This window comes from Hesperophylax consimilis, chromosome 19 (assembly GCF_061612785.1).
Source record: "Hesperophylax consimilis isolate HC1 chromosome 19, BYU_Hcon_1.0, whole genome shotgun sequence".
Classification (NCBI taxonomy): Eukaryota; Metazoa; Arthropoda; class Insecta; order Trichoptera; family Limnephilidae; genus Hesperophylax; species Hesperophylax consimilis.
The window spans coordinates 728,035-755,827 of record NC_142854.1 but is presented as its reverse complement, the minus strand read 5'-3'; the positions used below and the strand labels follow the sequence as shown (position 1 = coordinate 755,827).

General features: G+C 39.3%; 1 protein-coding gene across 1 annotated transcript; it reads left to right on the top strand.

Moving 5' to 3' along the window:
• Nup205 (nuclear pore complex protein Nup205) lies at positions 1-27,280 on the top strand. The gene is made up of 17 exons (XM_089642868.1): positions 1-134; positions 323-474; positions 1,453-1,668; positions 2,123-2,293; positions 2,640-2,938; positions 9,938-10,160; positions 10,870-11,006; positions 11,346-11,528; positions 13,841-14,056; positions 14,517-14,704; positions 14,892-16,390; positions 17,276-17,518; positions 18,207-18,410; positions 19,070-19,675; positions 22,229-23,387; positions 23,503-23,627; positions 27,062-27,280. Exons 1-17 carry the CDS (start codon positions 119-121, stop codon positions 27,143-27,145), a joined length of 5,721 nt encoding a protein of 1,906 aa, XP_089498994.1. The 5' UTR covers positions 1-118; the 3' UTR covers positions 27,146-27,280.
• The last annotated feature ends 513 nt before the right edge of the window (positions 27,281-27,793 follow it).

Here is a 27,793-nt window from a genome sequence, read left to right as displayed (position 1 = left end):
CAAAACGCGCCATGGGCATGTTTGACAGTTGAATAGCGCCTTTTTATGTTTATTAGTAATTCTAATAAACGCAACACATTTTGTCAAAACGATCCTGGGAATTAAAAGAAACACCGACATGAATTTGATTGACGGTAATTCATCGCTAAATTCTAGTTACATTAAGTTTGTTTTTAGGTTATTTACATGTAACCGGCATAATTTTCATAAGTTTATTTCAACTTGAAACCGGTTAAATTAGGAATATTCTAAAAATGATACGCTTTGTTGAATGGTGAACCTTTGGAGCTGAGTTTGATTGCGTTATTTTGAATGTTTACAGGAACCCAGAGCGAGGATATGTGGACGCCATACAAAGAACTGGTTACCATTGTAAATCAGTATGTCGGGAAGCCCACAACGGGTTCCTATGCCCCCTTTGAAGCCGCATTGAGAAGACATCGACAGAATTTTCTCTCACTTATGAAAAACCCTGTAAGTAATGTGATTTGACGGTCAATATACTTTTTCACGCAACGGGAATCGAATGACTATAGTTTATGTATCAATGTTCCATAAGTCGGATGGAAAGCTATTTTTTTATGTTGTATCAATTTTCATAATTAGCAGTATATATAAAAACAATGTAAACAAAACACTTTGTGAGCGGTATCAGTGTATGTAGGATATGATTTCACATCCAAAAGTATTATTGTGATTCATGTTTGGGTTATTATTTCCCAACATTTAGAACATCTGGTCTGATGATGGACACTAATGCTATCCGAAACTTTGGCTAAAGAAGGAGGAAGCCAAACATGACTTAAGATGAATACACAAGCCAAAAATGTGTACATTCTTAGTGTGCCTTATATAACCAGGAATATAGGTAATAGGCATAAAAATCGTTCGGCGAACGGAGTCCAGAAATGGTGATTTTATCGTAAAAGTAGTTTGTATTTATTTTGTGAATAATTTTATACAAAAGATAATTGAGAGATACTTTCAAAGATAATCTTAGCCATAAAATTGTGACATACATTTCTAATGAAAAAATACATTTTTAAGTACTTTACGCTTATATTTTTAACTAAGATTTTAACAATTTTATTTTAATTCTGCTCGAGTGAAATGATAGGAAAAAGTTACACAAATCATATTTTTTTGTTATTCATATTCAAATTGTACACCGATTCATAGTAAAGATTAATCGAAAATAGTTATATTATGTTGATCTTCGTCATAATAACCCAAAAACTAATCAGTCTAACTAGATTTATCTAATAACAATACATACTAGCTCTCACCATTGGACCCGGATCCAAACGTAACACGAAGTGCAATATGTTTCTCAGAATCAGTTTATCTATGGAGTTATATCACTTACAGCGTGGCACGACTGTTAACTGAGGTGAAATGCTTGACCCGTAAAAGGCCAACTGTAACTAGAATATGTATTTTGATTCCTTCCAGCCCAAATCCCCCGCCTCCCGTGAAGAGATAAAGCGCGGCGCATGCGAGGGCGTGACGCTGCACGGCGCGCACACCATCCTGCCAGCTGCGCTGGTGGATGAGGTCATCATCGTGTCGGACATGTACGCGCTCAACGAATACCTCTGCCTGTCGCTGCTGTGCACCGCCGTCAGACAGATGCCACGCCATCCTGGATTGCCGCGCGGCCTTGTTGCGGTGGGTGTTTTACTTGAACTGATATTAAATGTATCAAAATCAGGATTTCTCAGCTAACTGTGCAACTTGAGTTAAAACAAATGAATTTGTGATGATCTGTTGAACATCCTCTAGTGTTGTGCAAAGGTTTCCTGTCTTTTTCAGCGAGAAAACTTGATGCCAAATGCATTATTATCTATACCAAGATGCAAAACAAAACCATGGTTGTCACTGATACACACACATATCATTATATGGCTATTTTTACCGGGGTTTGTAGGATATTGTCACTTTACTTTTTTTTACATTAAAATATTTATTAAAACTTTTATTTAAAAATACTAAATGTTGTTTCATAGAATTATTTCAAATTAAACTTTTAAATGAAAATCAGGTAACACGCACCCAAAGAATTACACAAAGAAGGATCTCTGTAATGATTCTACTGTATATACGTAAATATTATATCCTACAGGTGTTGCTATACTACGACGGCAGGAAGGCTCTGGCCATGGCTTTGAAGAACCTGTGCATGGCGCGGCGCGGCACCCTGTGGAGCTGTCAGGCCGGAGACGAGGTGGTGGACTATGTGACGCAATATATCGACAAACTGGTCGCTGATGGAATAGTGGAGCACATCCTGGAGGTAATTACACCCTGCGCATTAAACTGTACATAATAGGTACTGACTTCCTCTTTCCTTAAACAAGTGTTCACTAATCTTCACATGTTACAAGTTGACCAAAAACTTATTTGGTGTGCTAATCATTGCTTCCTTTTACTTAATCTTTAACCGCGCACTTAGATGTCGCACATGTGATCCATAAAGTTTCACTAAAACATTGTGCTGGTGTAACATTGAAAAGGTTAAGTTGCGCGTGTAATAATTCAAAGTGATGTTTTATAAGATAGTATCTACGAGAAGAATCCAATAGTATTAGACCAAGTACCTCAGTGGTATAAGAAACTAAGACAACCTTTCTGAATCCCAGGTACTGGACACATGGGACACCAATCAGCAGATGGACATCCTGCAGAGAAACCGCGCACTGGGCGGCCCTCGTCACCGCCGCCAGGTGCTGCGCCTGATGCGCGACACCCGCTCCCTTCTGGCGGGGGCCGTTACCTGCCTCGCCGCGCAGGCGGGGCTGCCCCGGGCCCCCGCCGTGGCGCTTGCGGCTGCGCTGAGGCAACGAGCCGCCACGGGGGACCTCAGGGGCGCACCCGATCACACGCAGGTGGCACTCGTGATGGCCTTGCTGTATAGTGTAGATCTGTCAGTGATACACAGGTATTCGCTCGCTTGTTTACTCCAGGAACCTATAATGCCAACAACCACCTCGACGGGTAGAAAGCAGATATTGTGAAGCATGCTCGTACATACGTCTTCTTCCGCTTGTCCTATTCAATTTTATGGTATTTTGAACCTTAAAAAATGTTTCTGGCATACTAAAATATATTTTATTCGCTTGGCAAGAAATGAATGTACCTTAATATTATTCAATCTTGTCGTTTCATCACTTCATATTTAATTTATTTTGGAAAAATCACATCCAAATTCCGTGTCAAATGTCATAATTCCAATTTTCAAAAGTCGTAGTACTGAATTTATTTACAGGAGAAAACATTTATGTAGCTGGAAAAATAAAAATAAAATCTTCATTTTACTATTTTTTTTTGTAACATTAGAGAGAGAAAGAAATATTTCTTTAATATATGTAGCTATTCTGGGGAAACTACATAGGATAGTTAAATACAATTTTTATAAATACATTATATTATAATAATATTACATTAATATTACTTTTTAAATGTAAATAATGTAAGAGAAATCATTATATTTTGTGTCGATTTTCTATTGTTTGTTTTATACTGTTGTTAAAAATGAAATTTGTAATTGTTATGTACTTAAAAGCCCGATAGGGCGTCAATAAATAAATATGTGAACACATTATCTGGTAAGACGATATAATTTACAAAAACATAATTTTGAAAAAATCAGTTTTTACCAAAATAGTGTCAGCCGGTACACGGCGGGCTGCTTTGTGTTTTAAGTTGGCATTCCAAGGGTTAGTACACGACCAAGCCACCTCAATAATTGCTACTTTTATTTTTTTATATTTTTTTTATTTGTATAAAGATTACATACAATATTATTTATACCCGCTAAGCTACTGCAAGGCCAAGGCTCGAAATGGGCTGTAGCGCCATTGAAGAAGAAGAAGCTACTGCAAGTAGCTTGTCAGCAGGAGATTAGTTGCACCTATAATAATAGTATAGTCATAGACTAAATACAACTAGACTAGGTGTAACCAGTGAAAAATAATACCAACTCAATTTTGTTTTGGTTCACGTGCACATTTATGAAAAGGCGCACGCATTGTGTCGCAATGCGAAATTGCAACTGTGCATTGCGTTTTACCTTTTGTTGGTCTAGAGTTAACCTTTTCTATGCGTCATTAATTTGTATCACTTCGTTCACACGCGGGGCTATTTATCATCAATCTAATTTATGACTTTAAACAATAATCACGCATGGATTTTAAAATTTGTTTTAAAAAATACGTCGCTTATGTCTTGAATTATCTTTTCAAGTATAAATAAACAATCCGAACATCAATGAGATTTGATAAAAATTCGAAGTATATAATATTCGTAATCTGATACGGTATACCCGGGCGGCCATGTTTATATTTCAAAGATAACGATACACATGCTTATAAACATACCGGAGTAGAGCTCTTCAACTGTGGTGCGATGTAAGTGGTTGATTTATGGGTGCGATGTCGCGTTTGACTGGATACATGAAATATTGACACACTTAAAAAGGTTCGTATAATAAAAAATAACTACACTTAAATTTACAAAAATAATGAAATAATTTTTCTGTTATTATGTCACCGTAAATATGTATCACTTAATATATTTTTTTATCGTGATAAATTTTGAAACAGTTCTCAACGCATAACGGCACATTGCACTCTAAGCACATAAATTTAGTAAGTTTTCTGACTTTGGGCTTCAGTGTTGAAGTGGCACAGACACGACACCTTCGACGAGGGTTTGTGTTTTTTGCTGAAGGGGGAACTTTAATGGGCATGTGTTTGGAAACAATTTTCGATGATAAACGCATCGGGTAATCTCTTGATGTTGTGGGACGTAAAATACTCGGCAAAGTTTTGTGATATTTCTCTAGTAATTGCTCAATCACAGCCATTTGGAAATCAGCCAAACTGACTTTTTTTGATGTTACAGTTTGGTATATTATGTGAGCATTTAATAAATACAAATCAATTATATGAAATGCAACTTTCCTGTACCATTTGAGTGACTTCCTCATACAACTTAAGTTGCTTAGCATCATATCAGCTTTGTCTACTAGACCCATGTTCTTGTTATAGTCTAGAACACATTGTGGTTTTAAAATGGGCTCTCCTGTCGATCTATTTATTTTTCCCGATGGTCCAACAGAACCATCATGAAGAGTGGTCAGCATATGGATTTCACGCCTATCGTGCCATTTCAAAGCTAACAACGGTGATTGGTGCTTTGATTGGATTTCCCCTTTCTTCAATTTAACAAAAGGTGCCATGCCTTTCCTGTTTTTCCGAACAGTGCCACAAGCATTAGTTTTTTTTTCGTGTAAATATTTAAATAAATTTGGACTAGTGTACCAGTTGTCGCACCACAAATTATGACCCTTTCCGAAATAATCTGACAAAAGGGTGGTTACAACGCCTCCCGAAATACCAATACCTTGAGTATCATTTTTTTCTGTATCAGAACCAACATAAATTATAAAATCGAGAATGAAACCCGTCATGACGTCACACATCACAAACATTTTTATTCCAAATCGGTGACGTTTAGATGGAATGTATTGCTTGAATAATAGACGGCCTTTGAAAACGATGATGCTTTCGTCAATACATAGATTTTCATGGGGCATCATAGTTGATTTAAAAATATTTCGTGTGTGGTCAACAAGAACACGTATTTTATGCAGTCTATCAGTAGGCGTTTGAATATTACTATCACTAAAGTGGAGCATCTGTAATATTATCTGATAACGGTCTCTGGGCATTGTCTTTCCAAATATTGGTGAAAAGATTATGGGGTTCGTACTCCAATGTTCCTCGATAGCTAAGTGTTTGTTCCTAGTCATGGCAAATGTTAACGCAATAAAAACGTACATTTCTGAGACTGTTGTATCAACCCATTTTGTAACTCTCGATTTTGCTGTAAAATCCATCGTCCTAACTTTATATTGATAAAATTGATTTGTTTCATCAACAATTTTTGTCATAATTTCTGTATTCAAAAAATGTTCAAAAAACATAAGTTCGGGCGTGTCTTCAGTTAACCTGGTATCTGGATTGATACCTGATGCGAAATCGTCGAATTCATAAATAATGGGTACGAAAGGGCCGGCAGTCCACAGATTTTCAACCACTTCTTCTCCTTCTTCAATGTTCATTTCGGGTTCAGAATCATGGCTTTCATGTATTTCAGCATCTTCGCAATTATTATCGACGTCACTGTCACTAATTTCAAAATCTGAATCTATTTCTAAAGTAGCACCAAATATTTCTTCGTCATTAAGACCACGACCCGACATTTTGTATTTTGGCAATAAAAATACTTTCAAAAATTGATAAAACGTCAAACTTGTACAACTTTACACTTGATTTTTCACTAAAAAAAAGTTTTAACCACGTATTTTTATTTGAAAATAATCTAACACTGACGAAATTTTATATTTCTTCAATAGTTTGAATGAATTTATGTAACTGAACTTATTTTAAAATATGATAAATCAGATGAATGTACACTGTAATTAAAAAAGTTCATATCCACGAAAAAGCAAACAATAATTCGATAAAACAATGTAATCTACACGGCGAGCGTCTCTGTTTGAGAATCTTATAAAATGCGCCTGCGCAATAACGTGTGTAAAGACGCGGGAAGAATTCAAACTGATTCATTTTTCGCTCTGAGTTGGAAGATCCCTTCAAATCTTTATATCGATGATTAGGATACGTATTATGGATAAATATCGTAAGATGTCAGTAGTGTAAAGATGTGAGATTTTTTAAGAGTATAAGTTTTACCGTGCTCAAGCATGTTTCATACCCATAACGCCGAAGAAACTTTGCGTCGCACAGATGTGCCACCCGCGTACAGGGCATGTACAGTGCGTCGCAGGCGTGCGTCTCCCGCAGAGAAAAGGTTAAGCTATTTTGCTTGTCAGCTATGCTGGGCAAGTTCATTTTTTCAATCACAAAAATAACCAAGTTCCAAATATTTTAGATTGTACATATCACGGACTTTATTTTAGAAAATGTAATCAGCTATCTGAATACAAAAATATATCAGTACCTTACAGATCGATTGAGGGCAGCGTATTAACAAATGTGAAAAATTCAACGAGATTAGATTTATTTCCGGCAAATTTGTGACGTCACATGCATAACACACCTCCAAGTGATTCGACCAATAGGGTGATTCAAGTTAATTATTATCACATGGTGAGCATACGAAAATCACGCAACCAACGCGTGATAGTTATGGATGTATTAGTCGTCTAGCGTTGACACGCATTGAGAGGCGCGACAACTCATGTGTATGTGTGATTTATTTGGTCAGTGCATTTTGCTAATCAGGGTTGTATTAAGTCGTCATTGCCTTTCGGGCTTCGCCTTTTCGATTTTTTGCAGAAGAATTGATAGAAATAAAATTGCGTCATTTAATAACTTCATTTATTTTTTGTGTATTTTCGCTTAGGTTTCCACATAAACCGGAAAAAAATGGAGAAATGGTTAGAAGCAATCCGCATTCAATTATGTGACAATAACTGGGTACCATCAGCAGGAAACCGCGTTTGCTCTAATAATTTTCACGCCAAACATATTTATTCAACTGCAAGCGGCTTCCGACGTGTAGACTGAAAAGCTTTGCCTGTTATTCCGGTAATTATTTGTTTTGATTTTCGTGTGAAAACTTAAGCAAGTTTATTATGTATTGATTGGTTTTAATTTTTAAGTTTTTTTTAAAACAGGTTTTAATTGATAATGTCGTTGTTTATTGGACAGTTGCTGTCCACCATGGCCACAGGTCCTGCGAAAGGAGATACCGTCATTTTTTCTTCTCGAACAGGACTGGTTCTGGATCCTGCTGAAACTTCTTCTGTAATCGACAAGCCGGTTGTTCCTCTACCAGAATTGCAACAACCAATGTGCGTGAATGCCGTAAATAACACGTAAAATTCTATTTAACGGGCGTAAATAAATAAATAAGTATGTATTGTAATCATGTAACCTCCACCCCCTCCCCCCTTACCCCTCTCCAATACGATCCCTGAAGCTCTGTCCTCATCATTGCTGCTTATTCATTTGCGAACCGGAACGCGAGCCGAGCTACGAATTATGGGAAAGGAACGAAGCAATCTTATATTTCTTAATAAGTCGTGGTTCAGCTCGCTTGTGAACACGCAACATTATATGATTTATCTCTCTCTTTATGTTAATCTTACATTATGTTTAATGAAAAGTCGTTTAGTACTTAGGTTAGTTTTCAATAATGCTATCTTGAAGAAGGTTGATAAACTATTTGACACAATGTCTCAATTCTAACAAAGTGGTTGAAGACAAAATAACTTTTAATTGAATGATAGTGGTATAATTATTTAATGCTACATAGTGTTGTTCTAGTCTCTATAATTTTTATGTTACTGTTAAACGTTTTACTAATATTATTTTATATTCATCAGCTTTAATTATTTTGTATAATTTTCGATAGCTTACTAGATATATTCTGTATTAAAATGCATGCAAAAGCCCGACTGGGAATAAAACCAAAGAAAATAAAATGATGTCAAGTCACAAAGTGATTGCTTTCTTCAATATTTATATACCATTCTATATAAAAACTATGGTAAATTTAAAAAAAAAACCTATGCACAGTAATAAAAATATAAACGTTTTTGGTTCTATAGGACCTGTATAAAATTCAAAAACACAAATAAAATAAATTAAAATCATTTTGTGTTTTTTATCAATTCTTTTCCTGATTCAGCCCTTATTCAGCACATAAAATTTGCTGTAAGTGTTAGTTTCTTTTTGGTTTTATGTCCATATTACAACACCTCTGACAACAAATTCTCCGTGGTTTCGCTTACGAGTTTGAACGGTTGTACAAAGAGTTTAAACAGAGTTGGGTTGTTAAGTTCATCTCCATATTTGTGACGTACGCGCTATGTGGGGTCATTTTTAAAATGGATTTAATATAGACAGGGCCAATCTAGTATAATACATCAATGAGTATAGTACATAAAATTAAAATAATCATCAACGCTTTAGCGTAGTAATACATACATTTCTACAAAAAAACCAAAAAAATAAATAAAAAATTGTGTAATACCTTAAATTTGAAAATACAGAAACAGTGTTGTGGGGAAAAAAACAGTCTTAATACATGAGGTTACTCCTTAGTAGCCATGATTTTAATATTAAAGAGAATTTACTAATGGAGCAATTTTCTTTTAATTCATATGGCAATTTGTTAAAAATTAAAGGTATTGTGTATTCAAGAGTTCTTTGACCATATTTGTTTTGAAACACAGGTACTTTCATTCCTTTATTTTGTATGAAACGTGTATTGTGTACATGATCCACCATTGTTTTATACGGACTGTCAGATATATGCTGTAATACAATTTTTTGCCACATAAGGGCACGAATCGGTAATACATTTATTGATTTATACATAATACTAATGTCTCTCCTCTGGTTATAAACAGTTTTGCTTACTAACAACTTTACCATGGCATTTTGAATCATTTGTACATGTTTTATGTTGGTTTTGCACAATTGACCCCATGAAGTTATCCCATATCTTACGGTAGATTCTACAAGAGACAGATAAATCAATTTCATAGTTTTTAAAGGCACATAATATTTTATTTTATACAGTCTTCCTACAATAGACCGAAGGCGCTTACACGGTTTTGAAATGTGTACATCCCACTTCATGTTACAATCTACTGTAACTCCTAGATAGACATAGTGGTTAACCAGTTCGATATTTGTACACGCACAGGGCTGTGTGATATTGTTGTGAATGCAGTCAAAAGAGTGAGATATGATTAGAGGTGCCTCGCTATACTTGGCATGTGGTGATCTTATATGCATCAGTTTTGTTTTTTTAGAATTAATTAGTAAACCATAATCATGTGACCACCTTAATTGTGAATTAGAATGAGTTGAGAATTTGTGAATGTAATTGATTGCAGACGCGAGGATGGAGAAGAGCTGGCCCAATCGCTGCCCGTGGTGTCGGACCCCGAGCTGCTGCCGGCCCTAGGCCAGGAGCTGGGAGTGGGCCGCGGGGGGGCTGCGGGCTGGGCCGAGCCGGGCACACACGCCCTGGCGCTGCTGGCCTGGGCGCTGGCCGCGGCGGGGGCCGGCCTGATGGACGGGGCCGAGATGGCGGCTGACACTGCCATCTCCATGAAGGTAAGCTATTATGCACTACCGCTCACTCATAATCTCAATAAGGCAGTTGTTCTCCATAGAAGTCAGAGTGAAGTTAGCCTCTCAGAAACTGAGCGTACTGTACAGGGCCCATAAATATTTGAATGGTACACAACTGCTGCCCTTTACAAATCCTCTGGTCTGCAGCCCCAACATACGATTGTTTCTGTGCAGAAACGGGCAGTCCGTTTGTTAGATTCCCCTATCTTAATAAACAGATTGCAATCTTTAGAGCACAGTTGTCAGGTGGGAATGTTGTCTTTATTCTACCAGTATTTGTCGGCACCGGTGCATAGTCGGGATACCGCACCTTACATTTGTACATGGTTGACATTTGTCATATGAGAACAAGTCGTGTCTATGTCTCATTCTTGAGTTTGACAGCTCGGCTGTTGTTTTGCTTTGTGTTGTACTTGATTTCCCCGCCTCTGTGTTTCCTCCCTCCTACAACAAGGAGTGACCTGGTACCACAATGTACCGCCGTTTTATATAGGCCACACGCGCCTGGTTGAATCGAGAATCTTCCCAACCACAAGATACACTGGCGGCTTTGTTTTCATTCTAGATATGTACGGCACACTGCTCTGGAAAGTCTGGAAGCGTTCGATGTACTATGAACTATTCTAGTAGCTACCGCTACAACACATTTCTGTTAGTAGTGCATGTAAATACCTGTGTAAATTGGTTTCAGGTGTTTGAATACCTTCACGAGGTGTTCTTGTTGAGCCCGGTGATCTTCAAGGAGGAGTTATACATGAAGCGCGTGCACACGCTCTACACGGATTTCATTGTCCACATGCACTCCAAGATCATGGACCTCAGACTGAAGTTAGTACAATCAAGTCTCTTCTTATTACCGAAACACTTCTCATTACTGGGAATTGTGATCCTCACTCCAATTTCCCTGGCCAACAAGGCTCTTCCACTCCTCGAGGACTCTCTAATTCCGGACAGAGGTGATATTTGATAACTCTAACGCATCTGTGATCTTCTTCAAACACTTTGCCAGTGAGCATAAGTTTCTCCAGGTTTGAGTTCTCATGTGTCTACGTGGCAGATAGCCTATTGTGAATGCCTAGCTTTTCCAAAACACACAGAATAGATAATCCTGCATATCCGACTTGTGTTAGAACCTAACCTTTGACTAAATATGTATCCATCCTTTAGGGCTGATGAAGCAGCGCGCACGGCGCAACAATACGCAGCGGAAGGGCTGGAGGCGCCGCAAGCTCTGCCGCGCCACTTTGAGGCTCTCCTGCTGGGCATCTCGCGCCTCTACGCCAAGGACCCCCTTAATCTCCGCCTGCAGTACTGGACCATGGCGGATCATCCCAACACACAAGCGTACAGGTATCTATCTGTGCACTCCAGTGAGGCCTGTCCATTCCATTGCATGATGAAGTGATAATTCTGGCCACTTGTTCCTGCTGCAGTTTTAGTATAAACACATTTTACATGACTTTACAAACCATTTTTGAATAATAATTTCTATTAATGCATCTCTTAGTCTGCAATGCCTGCTCCATGCAGTCATTGGCCATTCACTTCCTCTTTTTCCTTTCTTGCTGATTTTCACCATTACAAGACTTCCATACCAGCACGTGACACGTTTTACACAATCCGTGTGTTTTGGTGAAACTTTGTGGAACATATAATATGTGAAACTGCATTTCTCTAATATTCTTTCCATTTGGAATTTGAAAACACTTATTTATTTACTTCTTGCACTCGAAAGTTTTTTGGTATGTGCATACCGCCAACTCAAAGCATTTTTTAAGAAAATAAATCATTTGAATTGAAATATAATTATAAATATAAAAATAAAAATAAACTTTTATTTAATTTTTATTTTTATTGGTAAAATTAACTCGTTACTATTTAACCTCTCAGAAAAAGACTTTTATTTACTTTGTGTTCCTTTGCGAACTGTCAAAACGTAAAAATTTTTGTGTTATTCACGAGTTTTGTTAAAAGCTTCATAACTCACGTTTTGGGAAACGTAGCCTCATTCTAAAAAATGTTTTGGAAAGATTATGAAATTCACTATCGTATTGTTTTGTTATACGTAAATATTTGCGTTTCTAAATATACATTTTCTGAAAACGTCAAAAATATGTAAAAATCGCTGACCATTATTTCAAAGCTGTGAAAAATGTACTTTTTTCTGAGTATCATAAAGAAATAACACTTTATATATTGAAGAAATATAATTAAAAACTATTAGTCACCTCAAAATATTAACCGTCCAAACTAAAATATTTTTAATAAATTATTTAAAAACGCAATAAATTATGAACGAACAAGATGACAGATTCAATCGACTTAGATAATGCACCTCTAAATTCCATAGATATTCTTGAAGACAGACGCGTAGCGTTATTCATTATCGATACTCTGTTTTTTAAATCATGGCAATCCGTATACTAGTGATGGAAATAAATCGATTTTTGTAAAATCTCGCGCGTTTACGTGAAAAGACGTTCTAATGTCTTGACCGCTATTATCATATTTACGTCTTTTGACGTTCTAATGTTCCGAGTGGTTAATTTTGGTCATATGATTCTGGATAAATTATATTTAAAAAGTAAAAAAAAACCAACATATTAAAAAAATAAGACTTTATTTTATTGCCGCCATAGCGGCGGTACCCGTAATACGGTAAACCATGCATGCCGCCCCTATGGCGGCACTCGAGTGCTAAGGGTTAAACATGACATATTTATAAAATTAGCATTGGAAAGTGCTTAAGTGTTAACAATCCAGTTAAAAATGCTCACATAGTTTATGGTTTATCTATCGCTAGACAGAGATGCTAAACAACAAAGAGAACTAACAAAAATATAAAGAGAAATTAAAAAAAAATTAAGCATAATATTATAAGATATGGAAAGAGACACGTACTTGAAGTAAGGGCAGCGCGCATTACCATTACAGCCTGGGGGCCTACTCTCTATCTTTCGGGTTAACAAACCAGTAAGTTCGTGGTTTAACCTTTCCTTACCGGTGCTGTAAACTGAGTAAACATCGTTTCTGATTTATAAAATATCTCTGCAAATATACTAAAAACACAGAGTTAAAATTTTTGGTATTCCTCCGCAATACATTTATGTATTGCATTAAGTAATTCCAATATATAAATATTTACCGAGTGTATAGCACCTGAGGACGTGGAATTTTTTAACACCATAAGGGAGGGGTTAATACGTGTTTGTGACGTGGCTAAACCGGCGGCAGGAAAGTTTCAAAAGATACAGAGTAGGCCCCTGGATTCTTCCGGACATTGAGACTTGCGGCGTATACACGCTGCGTGCATTACAGCCTAGAAGCTTCGGGAATGCAACCCTGCAATGCAATACTGCAAGTAGCATGTCGCTACAAGAATAAAAATTAAGTAAATTACAACATGTCTAATAACACGCTAATTTTCTTTTAAAATATGAAAGACTGTAAACTAATATAATTTGTACTACGATATAAGTTTACAACTCCTAAGATATGAAGGTAAAGATGTGGAAGATGTTTATTACATTTAGTCATTTCCTTACATTTACCAAATGCATACACCATATTACACAACTATTATAGTTCCTACAGGTCTATGGAAGACTTTCTATATAATATGGGGATGTCTGTGTCAACACACTTCTTAATTATGATTCCAGGGGCGCTGCGCGAAGCGTGTCCCTCTTGAAGTTTGTGCGTTCGGCGCTGGTGCCATGCCCGGCGCGCGTGTTGTGTCCTTGGGCGCATGCCCTGGCCTCGCTGGCGGGAGGGCCCGGGGCAGCCGCGCGCGCACACGCACTGCTCAACCCGGCGCAGCATGCGCCCCAGCAGCTTAGCTTCCAGCACATCTTCGCCTCACTGGGCAAGTACTACAGGTGAGATATACACACAACCAACCAACCTCCCAGCCAACTGTTTAATTTAAAAGATCTGTACGAATGATTAGGTTCAAAAAAGATTTGAAGCTATGATATCAACTTTTTGCTCACGAATAATTTAACTCATTGTCAATAGATGTCTCTGTTGTTACTATGATTTATCAATAGAGCGATAGTAGTAACTTACTGTTTTTTTCAGTATAGAATCAAATGTTTCTCTTCTAACTTCAAACTCTCATCGAACAACAGCTTAAGGCCAAGGCGTCTTTCTGTACATTGATTGGAATAATAAAAGTGATATAAAGTGTTCTTTATCACCAACAATATCTATAGCGTTTGCATATTGCTGGGTATCGTAACTCCAATTGCTCTGTGGACCCATCTAACTGGCTCTAAGTGTCTCGTGTCCGTGTTCTTATACCTTCAGTTAATTAAAGTATACTGTAACTGTTTCCAGCAACCTGCGGCAGGATAGCGGCGCCGGCGTAACGGGCATGACGAGCGTGAGGCGCTCCATTCGCTCTGAGGAGGTGACGGCACTGCGGGCCGTGCTGGAGCTGGTGCGGGCCATAGTGGCCAATGATGGGCCGGCCCGCCAGGCCGTCTGCGGACACACGGGCTGGGCCGCCGTTCCTGTGCTCATTGGTAACATACATAAATATTATGTAATAAACTTATCTACCTTATTCTGGGAGATTTTGCCAATTCCTAGAAGTGAGATTTTAATTGAATACACCTACAAATTAGCTAGCAGAAAATTTGAACCCACTACGTCTGGAACCCGATTCATTTATCCACTCGGTTACTAACCGGTCAACCTTGTCATTTTCAGGACTCGTCGGCTGCAGCATCCCAATTCCTCTGAAAGCGGATCTCGTCCTCACACTCGGTACTTTAGGCATGAGTTCAGAAACCGCCATGTACATCTGGAACTCTTTGGAGTCCGCCCAACTTATCAATACCGTACCATCCACCCGCAGTTTCCTCCCCTGCGGAGTGCAAACCGAACTGGAAGAAGTGGAAGCCAGAAACGAAGAATTCCCTCTCACCAGAGCTCTGCTCCAACTATTCGACACCCTCTCAACTTCCGGCATCCCTAGAACTCTAGGAGCGGGACCAAGGAAGCCCGGATTCGATCCGTACTTAACGTACATAATTAACTCCGTGTTCTTACGATTCCCGACACGTTCGTACAAAAATCCCGTTGAAAAGTGGGAAATGGCATCACTCTGTTTAGCGCTTTTCGATAAGTTCATAAATCAGTACGAACCCACTGTGGCTGATTTCCCGCAACACAACCAACAAGATGAAATGAACCCCCCGCCAGGTTTCCACATCGCCTTGCAGATGAATACACAGTCCGACTTCTTGCGTTTGGTTTTGGAAATTTTGGATGAAAGCGTTTCATTACTCGATAGCTTCCAGCCGTTCCCCGGTAAAGAGTTCTTGGAAAACTCAGCTCTGAGCTGTTTGAATATACTCGAACGCACCCTCGTCACTCAGCATAGCTTTATGTCCGAGTTGACAAAGTCCGGTTGTTCAATTCTCGTCACCGGCTTGAATAAGTTACTATTAGGAATAAACCCGAGAAGTGGAAAACCCGATCACATGCTTAACGTCGCCAAGTTTGTGACGTACAATTCTTGGTTACAGAAGCATTCTCGCGCCGCCGTCATCGTCCTGACGATGGTTGCCTCCCAACCCTCCGCTTCCCAACAATTAATCAGCATTCTAACATTCGATACTGCCATACAAACAGAGATAAGACACGGTTTCGTAGAATGTTTGGAAGTAGAAGAATCAACTGCGGAAGAGGACGCCACACGCACGGTTATGTTACAAACGAAAGAATCTATCATCAACTTGCTGCAGACTTGTTTAAACAGCCCGCCACCTAATTTATCACATTACTTACTAGGGTTCGATTTGAGTAAAGACATCACAAAGACGGCATTCCACCAGCCCGGTATAATGGGTTTTCCACGAACTTGCCTGCATTCCATCATCGGCATTTTGGACGCTTCCATATCCTCCGAATCCGACGATTTCAAATCGACAAACCTGGAAGAGGCGTGCTACAAGCTGTTGTATATGCTGTGTTCAAAACAGAGTACGATGGGCCCCACTTTGCGGTATCTTCGAGCTTGTGGAGAGTTCATAGCGAGGCATGTTGGGGCTTTGCGCTCGCCGCCAGAGGAAGACGCCAGTTACCTGTCTGCTGCCAGCTGGCTGTTGAAGACTTGCGCAGTGGAGCTGCACGCCACGGCGTGTGAAAGGCAGACCAGTCACTTTGCGGCTGTAGCGAGAATGCTGGTGGATTCGCCAGAAAAGGTACATAATTGAATTACTGGCACTTGTAGTCAATTGGCTTGGGAACATTGTCAATATTTCTCAGTGCAGATGGAATGGATAACACATATTTATAATTCTTCAATGATTATTTATCCATTTACAGTACAAGACATTTGGGAAGTTTTAAGGTTATTTAAAGAGTAATTAAATTTCATTCAATAGCACCATTCCTGTTGTCGTGTTTTGCTTTGCTACAACATCTATTCTGCCCTGTGTTATCTTGAACAGGTTGTGGCGACGACTACGGCTGAAGTTTTCAGACACGTATAAGCCATAGCATTCCAGGAGGAATGGGCTATCAATAGAATTATGCATTATATTAAAACTAAGTACAGTGAAACTCTCTTAAGAAGTTTTCCAGGAGTTCGTTATTTGTATTACATGTGTATTTTATATTATATACGAAAATTAATTAAAAATCTTTTATAGTTTCCGGCTACAACAACATCAATACTTTTTTAGTCAGTATTTTTTTAATCATAGCAATCACAAAAATCTTGAGCTGCCACTGCCGTGTAACTCGCATAATCTGCTTCATCAATGTTAGACACTAGTTTCAGTTTATGGTGGTTTTACTGCCGAACTTCTAAAACCTCTTAAACGTGAGGCAGGTAATAATAACAAAGTGATAAAGTGATTTTCAAGTATATTTCACCACTAGTTTTTGTATGGATTTTCAGGGGACCGGAACTTCTTAAGCGAGTCTCACTGTATTGCAAGATTTGCAGAACATCTGGTTTCTAGGCTAAATCTATATGGTGCATGAACCACGGATTAGAGGATCTGTTCCAGCAAATTTACATATATGTTTACTACTGGCATGCTTCAGCTTTGTTAATAGTTTGACCTTATTGCGTCCCTCAGGTAGAAGGTGGCGGCGCGCTGATCCGCATGCTGCCGTCGCTGTGCACGCCGCCTTCCCCGCCCGTGGAGCCGACGTGGCGCCTGCTGGACGGAGTGGCGCTGGGCCACGCGCGCCGGGCATGCGCGCGAGGGGATGAGGGCGTCAGCGTGGCGGGCCTGCGCGCGCTGCTCACCTCACACCTGGCCGCGCCCCTGCGTCCCGCAGCACCCCACCGCGCCCGCCTGCAGACCGAGCTGGAAGAGGTAAATGCGACTAACTATTTGTTAGGACTTGGAACACATGCTCTAATGGGCGCAAATCATTATATATTATGTTCATATGCTTTCAGTGTGGAAAATAGGACATGCTCTCTTTTTGACATTGTTTTACATTATCAACTATGTTGTGTAGAAATGTTTATTTCAGTATTCATATTATATTGAAATAGGTAAAAAGATATAAGTACACTAGACTGTGTTTATTACTGATTATGAAAGTATGGTTCTGGGGGTATAACTCCGATTGAAAATCAACCAATGAAAAACTCTGGAAGTCTATCGAATAAACTTTCAGAGTTTTTCATTGGTGTATCTCTAAATAGAATAAAACAAAGACGCTATCAAAAATTAGTTGCAATATGATATTGTTAATTCTGAATTTGAAATATGAAGTTGTGGCAGTTATCATTTAGATTAATTAGTATTATCTTCTTCTTCAATGACATATTACATTGATGGGTATACCCTTCAAAATAAGTTAAAAAGAATAAGTTATTTTTATGGAATTTTTACTCTCGACACGCTACAGAGGTATTAGGTAGTGGGAGCAAGGCGTTCCAAAAGGATTGGTATAGAAATAAGTGTTGTGTAAAGCGCCCATTAGAAATCAGCCCCGGCGTCAATATAGGAATATGTATTGGATAGATCACAGTGAACGCTCCCCTTGTTCCAGGCTCTCGCCCACACGGTGGCACTGAATAGCTACCAGCGCTCGCTGGCCGCCACGGCGCACCTGGCACGAGCCTGGAGCTGCGTAGCCGAGTCCCTGTGCGTATGCCAGCGTGCCCCGCACGCTTCCTCGCCTCTTCTGCGTGCGCTGCTCGCCGCACTCCCGCCTGCACCCCCCACGCCCCTGGCCGACACCGCATCCGGCACTGTGAGTATACAAGACAACTGTTTATTATTAGTCAGGAGGCGAGTATGGGTTCCGCCATCCTGGGATTCATTCATTGGATAATAAACTCCTCTGCAATAAGTCTTCCCAAACGGCAAGCTATGTTCGATGATATAGCAGGTGCCCGGATTCATGATTTCCGAGTTTATAACATTCTTTTTATTTTGGTACAATATTTTACATTTCTTAGTACAATTTAATAATGTTGGCCTCACTGGATGGCTTACCCGTGCTGAGGCCTCAAAACTTCTGGAACTATTTTGTATAATACCGCTCGTGTGGTGATCTTCTTGCGTAAGTGATACATGAGTTTTTGGGAGCTGCCTGGAATCTTTTGGTGAGAAATCCAGACTGGCACTCGACATTTCCTTTTTGACCGTGGTTAGCATCGAGTGCTTGCCAACAAACTGTCGTCTTACTTTTACGTTTTATTGGGGGAGATGTGGATTCAAATGCTTGCTGAAGGTCTCACCTCTTCCTCAAGTCTTGTTACACACTACATATTGACTTGACAAGCTACTGAACTAACTATACAGCTTGCACTGATGAGTATTCGATAGGCGGACTGAAAAACATTTCATAACCAGCTGGTAATATGTGTATTTGTGATGGTAATAATTTACCTTATGTTTATTTTCCAGGTGCTCATCCTGCTCTTGAGTCTGCGTCAGAGTTTCATCGCAGAACGCCGCCAGTCCCTCCTCTCTCCCAACTCCCTGGAGACCACCTCCTTCATCCAGTCCTCCGTGGGGGCACACAACACCCTCAACCACAAGTTCATCCTCCAACGCATCCTCAACTGGATGATCGTCTCTGGCTCGTCTTCGCAAAAGACGCGAGTCAATCTTTACGGAGCACTACTTAACTTCATGCGAATCGCCAATGGAAAATACTCGGAAGACGATGATGTAAAAACAGACGTTGAGTCGACTTACGTGAGCCGTTTAGATTCTACAATAGCCAGAGTCAAGAGTGGTAATGAAGAAGCCATGTCCATAAAGTTGGCAGTAATCGAAGCGGTAAACGAGTGTGGGAATGCGCTGAGGGAATGCATCAGCAGCGATGCGACAGGAGCCAGCCATGAAGTGTGTCGGGTGATGGCCCTGGCTTGCCTGGAGGAGCTGGTGGCCCTGGAGCAGGAGCAGCCCTGGACACAGACGCAGCCCTGGACACAGGCGCTCATGACCACGGGGCACCTGAGTAATCTTATTGATTCGCTGTTGAAGGACGATGCCGCATTGAAACAGGTTAATCTTTACGCATATCCATTTCAAGCATTCTTTTCAAATAATCCAAATTGATAGTCTCGCCCATAGGGAAAGGGCGGAGCGGTGCGGGAGGTGGCGTGACCATCTCCCTTTTCTGCGATTTGTCAATAAATTAATCTCACAGTATACAGGCAACTCTCATTGTATCACTCATGGAGGAATGTATCACTGTTTAGTCCTCCAAAATAAAATTTGCTAAATAAAGAATTACTAGTCATTTTTACAAAGGCGCGTAAATTGCCGGCTGCGTAAAAAACTTAACTTTATAAACTATATTAAAACTTGAGTACCTGACGTCCCATCATATCGAGCCAACTGGCTCAATCTGTTTCACACCAGTGTGCCACTCGGGTACACAGTGGAGGTTACAGCGCCTTTAGGATCCTCCGACCGCTGCCTGATTACCACCTCTGTCCCATCCTCCATGAACAGTCAACCTGACAATCATGTAAAGAGGAAGGTATCGCACTACAGAGCAGCGAAATGGGACGGCATGCGGTCATTCTTCAGCACCTTTCCTTGGAGTGTGGTCTGCTTTAGCTTAGAGGACCCATCAATCTGTGTACGCAAGGTGGGAGAGGTAATCACGCGATGGATTACTACATTCCCTTCTCTGTCAAACTAAAAAACACGGCGTATAATACACACCGGAAAAAAGGCAAGAGAACTTTTAATAGCTAAGAGCGACCACATCGCCCCATAGCCATCACTTCAATACTCTCAATAACAAGTTGCTCACATACCTCGAGAATAACAACATCCTAAGCCATCAGTAATATGGATTTCATCGAAACCGATCGTGTGACGATCTGCTCGGGTATTTAGCGCGTATTTGGGGGCGGTACTTGGAGTGTTTTGGAGAAACTCAAACCGTCAGGTTGGATATCTTCAAAGCCTTGCACAGTTGGATTGTGGACTTTCTCAAAGGAATAACAATTCAAACCGTAGTTGACGACTCTTCTTCCACTCCGCCCCAAATCAAGGGTGCCACAAGGATCTGTGCTATCGCCGATGCTGTTTATGTTGCACATCAACAATCTCGTTGAATGTGCACCAATTCATTACTACGCTGACAACAGCACCGTTCACAAGGGTTATCTTTTTGACAAGCCCACTTCCACTCTTGAAGTCCGTACAGCTCGGGAGGTTTGGAGACAAAAAATTGATCACCATCTCGAGAAGGTTGGTGCCTGGGGTAAAGCCAACCTGGTCAGTTTCAATGTCTCAAAAACTAACTAAGGGCTAACAGATTCTTCAATAGTAACTAGATGAAATACCCCACAGTACTTGATACTGTGCAAAGGAGGGTAGTCCGTCTGATTGACAATCCATTGTTAGCAGACCGATTGCCATCTATAATGTACAGACGCAGTGTGGGCATGCTGAGACAGTTCTACGGGTATTTTAATGGAGCCTGCTCTAAGGAGCTAGCAGCGAAACTCGACTCACACGAGCGGAACACCCGTTCACAGTTGATGTTGGCTTCATGAGAATGGGCCGCTTCTTCGACTCGTTTTTGTGTAAGATGTCTCTTGTATGTGGAACGAGTTACCGTCATCTGTTTTACCTCCTTCATATGATCTGGACCTCTTCAAGACCCGCATTGATAAATCCCTCCCTATAGCCTTTCCTTAATCCGCCTCACCATAGAGGAGAGGCTTATTTATCGTACCCAGTAAAAGTACCTTATTTTCATGTGGTTCTTTGTACTTGTGACAAATCTCCTATTTACCTGGTTTCAAAATACTCACAAGTATTTTATACTAGGACTGAGTATTTATTACTTTCTGTCCCCAGATACTATAATCCTCAGGTCGGTATAAAATAGTTTTGAGTATTTTGTAACCGGTATTTTTTTGTACCTGTACTCACTGTACCTAGTAACGAAAAGTATTCACAGGACCCACCTCTACCTCACAATACTGCCCAACTGGGTGGCGACATAGCTCCCCTGCCTTTACACTGTACAGTCGGGGGCACTCTTGTGAGGTACATAAAAAATAAATTTAAATCCCATATGGTGTAAAAATAAGTTTAGGCTTGTTTCCAAAATCGATTGCATATTTTGTTGCACTATTTAGTTAGACACCTTTTCAAATGTGTTATAATTTACTCAATTCACTCACTTTTGCTGCCCTACGCAAACCGATTTGAAATGGTTGGCTTAAAAACGAACATTCAGACCCTGCTCAGAAAATTCCCACAGTGGACTCTCTTCCTGACAACTTGCTTTACTTTAGCGAACTTTTCTGCGCTGGGTCTCGTTATTTCAATGTGCGCTCTTCGGCGGTCAGTGTGTGACTGATGTCATAGTTTATTCAAGCAAAGTTATTTACCTCCAGCTCGTCGAAATCATACTCCGATTTAATGTTAGGGCAAGTCTATCAATTTGGACGTCTATGAAATAATCTCATTTTATGATTGCTGCCATTCTTGTACATTCAAAATTTTATTTCGCTTTAATCTTGTGTCTTTTTATTATTTTGCACCATTTTTACAACAACAGCTTTCATGAAACAAATTTATTTTCAGGTTCTCCAAATTGTCCCCAAGACCATGAAAGCCCTCTTTGTGTACGAGTCTAAAATGAGCCTCATCAATCAAATCGCCTCCTCCCGATCCGGCGCAGAACTACTGCTCCAACACGGAACTTTAGCTCGTCTCGGCAATATGCAAGTGTTCGACTGTCATCCCGATATCCAGGGCGGCTCGCAAACAACCAGAGACTTCATCCCGTCAGTTGCCAGCCGATATCGACAGATCCTTACACCCGCCCTGGCACTGTGCGATGCTTTAATAACTAGCCTAGGATCGCAGAACCACAGTTGCCTGCTGCAGATAACGCAGTTCTTACTCAGTCACTCGGAAACAGTGGAGTCTATCTTACGAGCCGGCGGACCCATGGTCTCCATCGGATTGCTCCTGGAACTGGAATCTTTAACCAGCGTCATCGCACGCTCTTCCAATCAACAGGTATTCAGTTCCGTAAGCTCCGAAACGGCGTTACGAGAAAGTGTCGTATCCGTTTACAGAATCCAAAAACTGATGTTAGCGCTGTTCCCGAGATTCACCCTGTCCGACGGACTATTGAGAGATATGACGGAAAACTCCAAAAATATATTTAATCTAAACGACGATGAGAGCAATCCGGAGTCGGGAATCAACCGCGTCTCTTTGTATTTCAAAGTCATGAGCAATCTAACGTGTTACGCTAGAAAAATCACAGCCAGTCACGGAGTAGACCACGGGAGCATCGGGGCGGTATTCCGTCCGGTTTTAAGTTCCGGCAGTCTGGATCGTCGAGGACAGTGGGCGAACCAATCGTCGGACACATCTCCGCATCTGGGAATCCTGATACAGCAACTGGTCACTTCTGTAATGCATTTTAATCGAGAAAAACTTGCGCTGGAATTAATGACGAGAAAATTAAAGAGCGTTCCAGATATGAGTGCCATGGAACTGGAAGAACTTGTGCCCAGAGACATCCTGGAGGGTTCCATCAACGAGAGCAAGCTGGTGACCTGTGAGAGGCTGGCCTCAAGGGTCAAGGACAAGAAGAGGGAGATGGAGGACATCAGGTTTGTGGTGGACCACTGCCTCTACCTGATCTGGGCGCACCTGGACTTTTACATGCTCAGAGTGGTGCCCGTCAACGGAGGGAACTTTAACCAAAATGCAACTACTAATAAATGTGAGTTATCCATTCATTGGAGAATATTATAATAACTTGACTGATGTTTTGACCGCGCAACCTTTGTGAGTAATATGAGTGACATCAGTGTGAGTTGACTGTTTTAATATTCCAGCTGCGGTGATAACCTCGACGGAAGCTGGTTTCCAGTCATCGGTGCAGGACATCTCGGACTTGAAGCACGGCCTGGTCTCCGTGTTCAACGACACCTTCTGTCTGCAACTGGCCCACATCTCCGCTGTAAGTACTGCTGTGTACCACACCAACTAAACTACACTGGGACTAAACCAGAATCACTGCGTGTATTATGATGCAGAAACGGGAACTTGAGGTGAATGCAGGCAGCACGATGTTACCAGTGTTGCTACCGTGTCGCATCTTATTAGCTTCATCCAAAGTCCACACAAGGCACATTCCCAACTAACAAATATATAGCATATTTAGGCCGTTCGATCAGAGTTTAGTTAGGTAAGGTTTCCCCTTGTATTGGAGACGGTTCAACATATATTCAAGATATCTCAATACGCTATTCACAGATATCAGTGTTACGGAATACGATCAGAGTGTGGAAGCGGAAGAGCCGATGCTCCATTGCCAAATGTCGCGGGAGCGAAAGAGACAAACATATTTTGTGATGTGCAAAAGATTTCTGAGTGTTAGAGTGGGAGAACCGATGCTTCCTTGCCACGGGTAGTACGTACAACGGGGGCGAAAGGAACAAGTATGTGTTGTTGGCGTTGTTGCTTATCGAATAATGTTCTGATACTTTATTATTTTCTTTACTTTTCTTCCTTATCCTTTCTCTGTACATTTACTATATTTCTTTTTCTTTTTTTTTTTTTAATGCTTCCGATTTTGTTGTCCGGGTTAAATCTTCCCCATAGGAAAAACTAAACCCTTCCACTCACTTTTCCACAAATGATCAGCTAGTCAATCAACACTATGCAAGTGCATTATATAAGTAAAATAAATACAAAACAATACAAGAACAACAACACGTCAACTCACCAGAGATCAAATGGGAAAAAAAATTCACCGACTCCAGATATTTTCATATCAGAGGGTTCGGCTTGGTAGAACTTCTAACAGGGCCTATAAATCCTACTGATCCCTCAACATAAATATTTAAAAAATCTTTCGTTATCCTACATGTATTCAAAATGACCGACTTTTGCATCTTTATATATAAATTTTTTGATAGATCTAATACTCCAATTTTCATTATAATTTTGAAATTTGCCTATTTAAATAAAATTAATATTTAAATTCACCTTTCATTTCTCAATAATTTTAAATGATAGCCAAGAACACCCTTGAAGGGTGAAAGCCAGAAATAATAAGAAAAAAAAAAAATACGCCTAAATTTTTAATGAGAGAGCTAGGTATAATGCCAGTAGCCGAAATAACGAACGGTAATATTTTTATAGTCTGAGAATGCCAAATTCTTTTAATCTCATTTCCTAAATCTGTGTATTTTCTTATTTTTTCATTAACAGATTTTTGAATATTACAGGAATTTGGAATACCGACATCAATGATATAAGTTATTTTTTTAATTTTGTCATGTAAAACTATATCGGGTCTATTATGTCTAATCGTTAGGTCTGTTAGTATAGTTTTATCATAATATATTTTATAAAATTCGTTTTCTAAAAATGAATTTGTTTCGTATTCATAATATGGTATTATATTACGGCAGTCAATCAAGTTATGTTTAATTACCAAACTTTGGTGAATTATTTTTAAAACTTGATTGTGCCTAAATGTATACTCGGACGGTGCTAATATAGAACATCCCGATATAATATAATCTATAGTTTCCGGAAAAGCCAAACATTTTCTACATAAATCATCAATTTGATTTGTATCTTTGATTATATGCTTCCTATAATTTTTAGTATTAATGACTCTATCCTGAATGGCAAGCATAAATCCTTCTATTTCTGCGCTCAACTCTCCAATACTCAACCATTTGTTTGACGAAAATTTGTCAACATACGTTTAGTTGAGATAATTGAAGTGTTTTGCGTGTAAAATTTTATTTGACCAGGAATCTAATAATTCCTGGTTGGGATTTATAAAAATGTTCATGTTTTATATTTATTTTTAATTATTATTATTTATTTTTTATTAAAACACAAATAACTTTGTTTACATCACTTTATTTCGATACAAAATCTCAACATGTTTCATGAACCAAGTTCACTTCATCAGGAGCACAAGTATACTCCTGATGAAGTGAACTTGGTTCATGAAACATGTTGAGATTTTGTATCGAAATAAAGTGATGTAAACAAAGTTATTTGTGTTTTAATAAAAAATAAATAATGCCATCACAAAGTGAAAAGCAGTTAGAAGAAGTTTTCTTCGAAAAATTATTATTATTTATGTTTTTTTTTTTTTTTTCACTACTAGCATCTCCGCCTAATATCAACTAAACCTTGTTTACGCATGCTGTGAACATTTTTAATTGGGGTGTTATCTGTGCACATTCCCACGCAAATAATACAAATGTAATAATTGTTAACAGTCTGTAAATGTTTCAAACAATAAATTAATAAATATTGATATCACTGGAATATTAATAGCATTCAGGGTTTAGTATTCTTTGGGTATTCATATAATATCTGACATTACGAAATATTTAGAATTGCCGGTATTGGTACAATATTTGATATCTTCTGTCAGCGCTGTATTGTATCATTCCAAGTTTCAACTCCTGTTCTGCACAATACGCTGTGAGATCTGAAACTGTTATGTACATTAGATAGGTACTATAATTGATTGACTTTAGAGTCGAAAAGTAATTACGGGAAACTTTTAGAAGTTTCGGAAATATTAACAATTAAACAATAATTATATCACTACAATAAGTACCTACGACACCTACCCAAACATTTTGATTTATGTACTGTGAAAACGTCGACAAAAGATGGCACCACTTTAGTCCGCGACTCGCTTCCAGAATGTTTATATAATAAACCCATATCTGGGATCACTGAAAATATCTTAATACCGGCAGACCAATATATCAGTATTGGAAATACCGCAAAAGAACAGTTTTACCCAGGCCTATTACTGGGCATGCTCGGTCCTCACTCCTTGCAGCCCATAAGATAGGGTATGCCGCCACCCACTTATCAATCAGACTGCTGCGAAGGCTATATCGAGAACTCGGCTATTTTGGAGCGCGCAAGTCTCTATGTTCCTGATGACTATCTTAGACAGCGTCATCGTAGATTATTCTATCTACCTGCCTGCCTATAGGACCAACCTGCCAATCGTTCTCCGGGTGGGGAGGAGTATATTGCTCCTAAACCAAATCTCTTCCGATATTGAACGAGAAGAGATTCAAAAGGGAAACCCTGTTGGTTCTTGAAGTTCTGTCATCACCACTGCCTGAATTTTTTGTGAAATTTGTTCTTTTTTTAATATTTGTAAATATTTTTTTTTTTGGAAATAAATAATAAATATGTTATGAAATTTCTTAGATGCATTCAATTTTAATTTGTTTTAGAAAATATATTAAAATATTGCTTGAAACTTGTTCGTACTTCGTCTAGCTCATGCTTTGCACGCTTCTGGGAGCCTATTGATTGGCTGCAGATTCTCAGCACCCCAGCGTAGCCATCATCAGCCCTCCATCGGAAAGTTAATTTTTTTTTCTGTTTCAGGACAAACCCGCAGCCCAGAAAACCTTCACAGAAGCCCTCCTTAGGAAAGTTAAATGCCTGCTGCAATTTGTTCCCGTAGATTAAAATGTAAATAATTATTCTACTGCGACCGGCAGACCGGAAGGTCAAATCCAGTTGTTACAACTTGTTGGAACTTTTGGTCAAATGTCCCTGTTTTGTTATTAAATATATTAAATTTAATATTAACAACTTGTGTATATCTAGTATTCAATTAAAATTATATTTTTAAAACATTGCGAGATTTTAATTTTAAACAAGTACTGACAACAATGTAGGACGGGTGGTTTCACAGAATTTTATTCAGCAAATTTCAAAGTTAAAATTCAAGTTCTTTTTATTTTGTTCATGGACAGGTTGTTTTACAGAACTTGAATATTAACTTCCAAATCCCAGTACTTAATCATGGATTCTATTTTTGGTAAAGGTTACGAATTCCGCTTCACGGTAAATACGCAATATTTCACTTTCAAATAAATGGATTTAGCTTTATTAATTCAAAACATGATTTATTATGTCGGGGGAGACGGAAAAATACGCACTTTTAATTTTAATTTCGTTTATTAAGTCACTTACGCGATATGTCACACGAGATTTCAAAGAAACAAAATAATGTGACATTTGCCGGAATTACCACAACTAGTTATTTACCTAGCCAGTGCGCGGGTTAGGTACAGTACCTACCTACGGAACTAATTCAGTTAAAGAAAATAA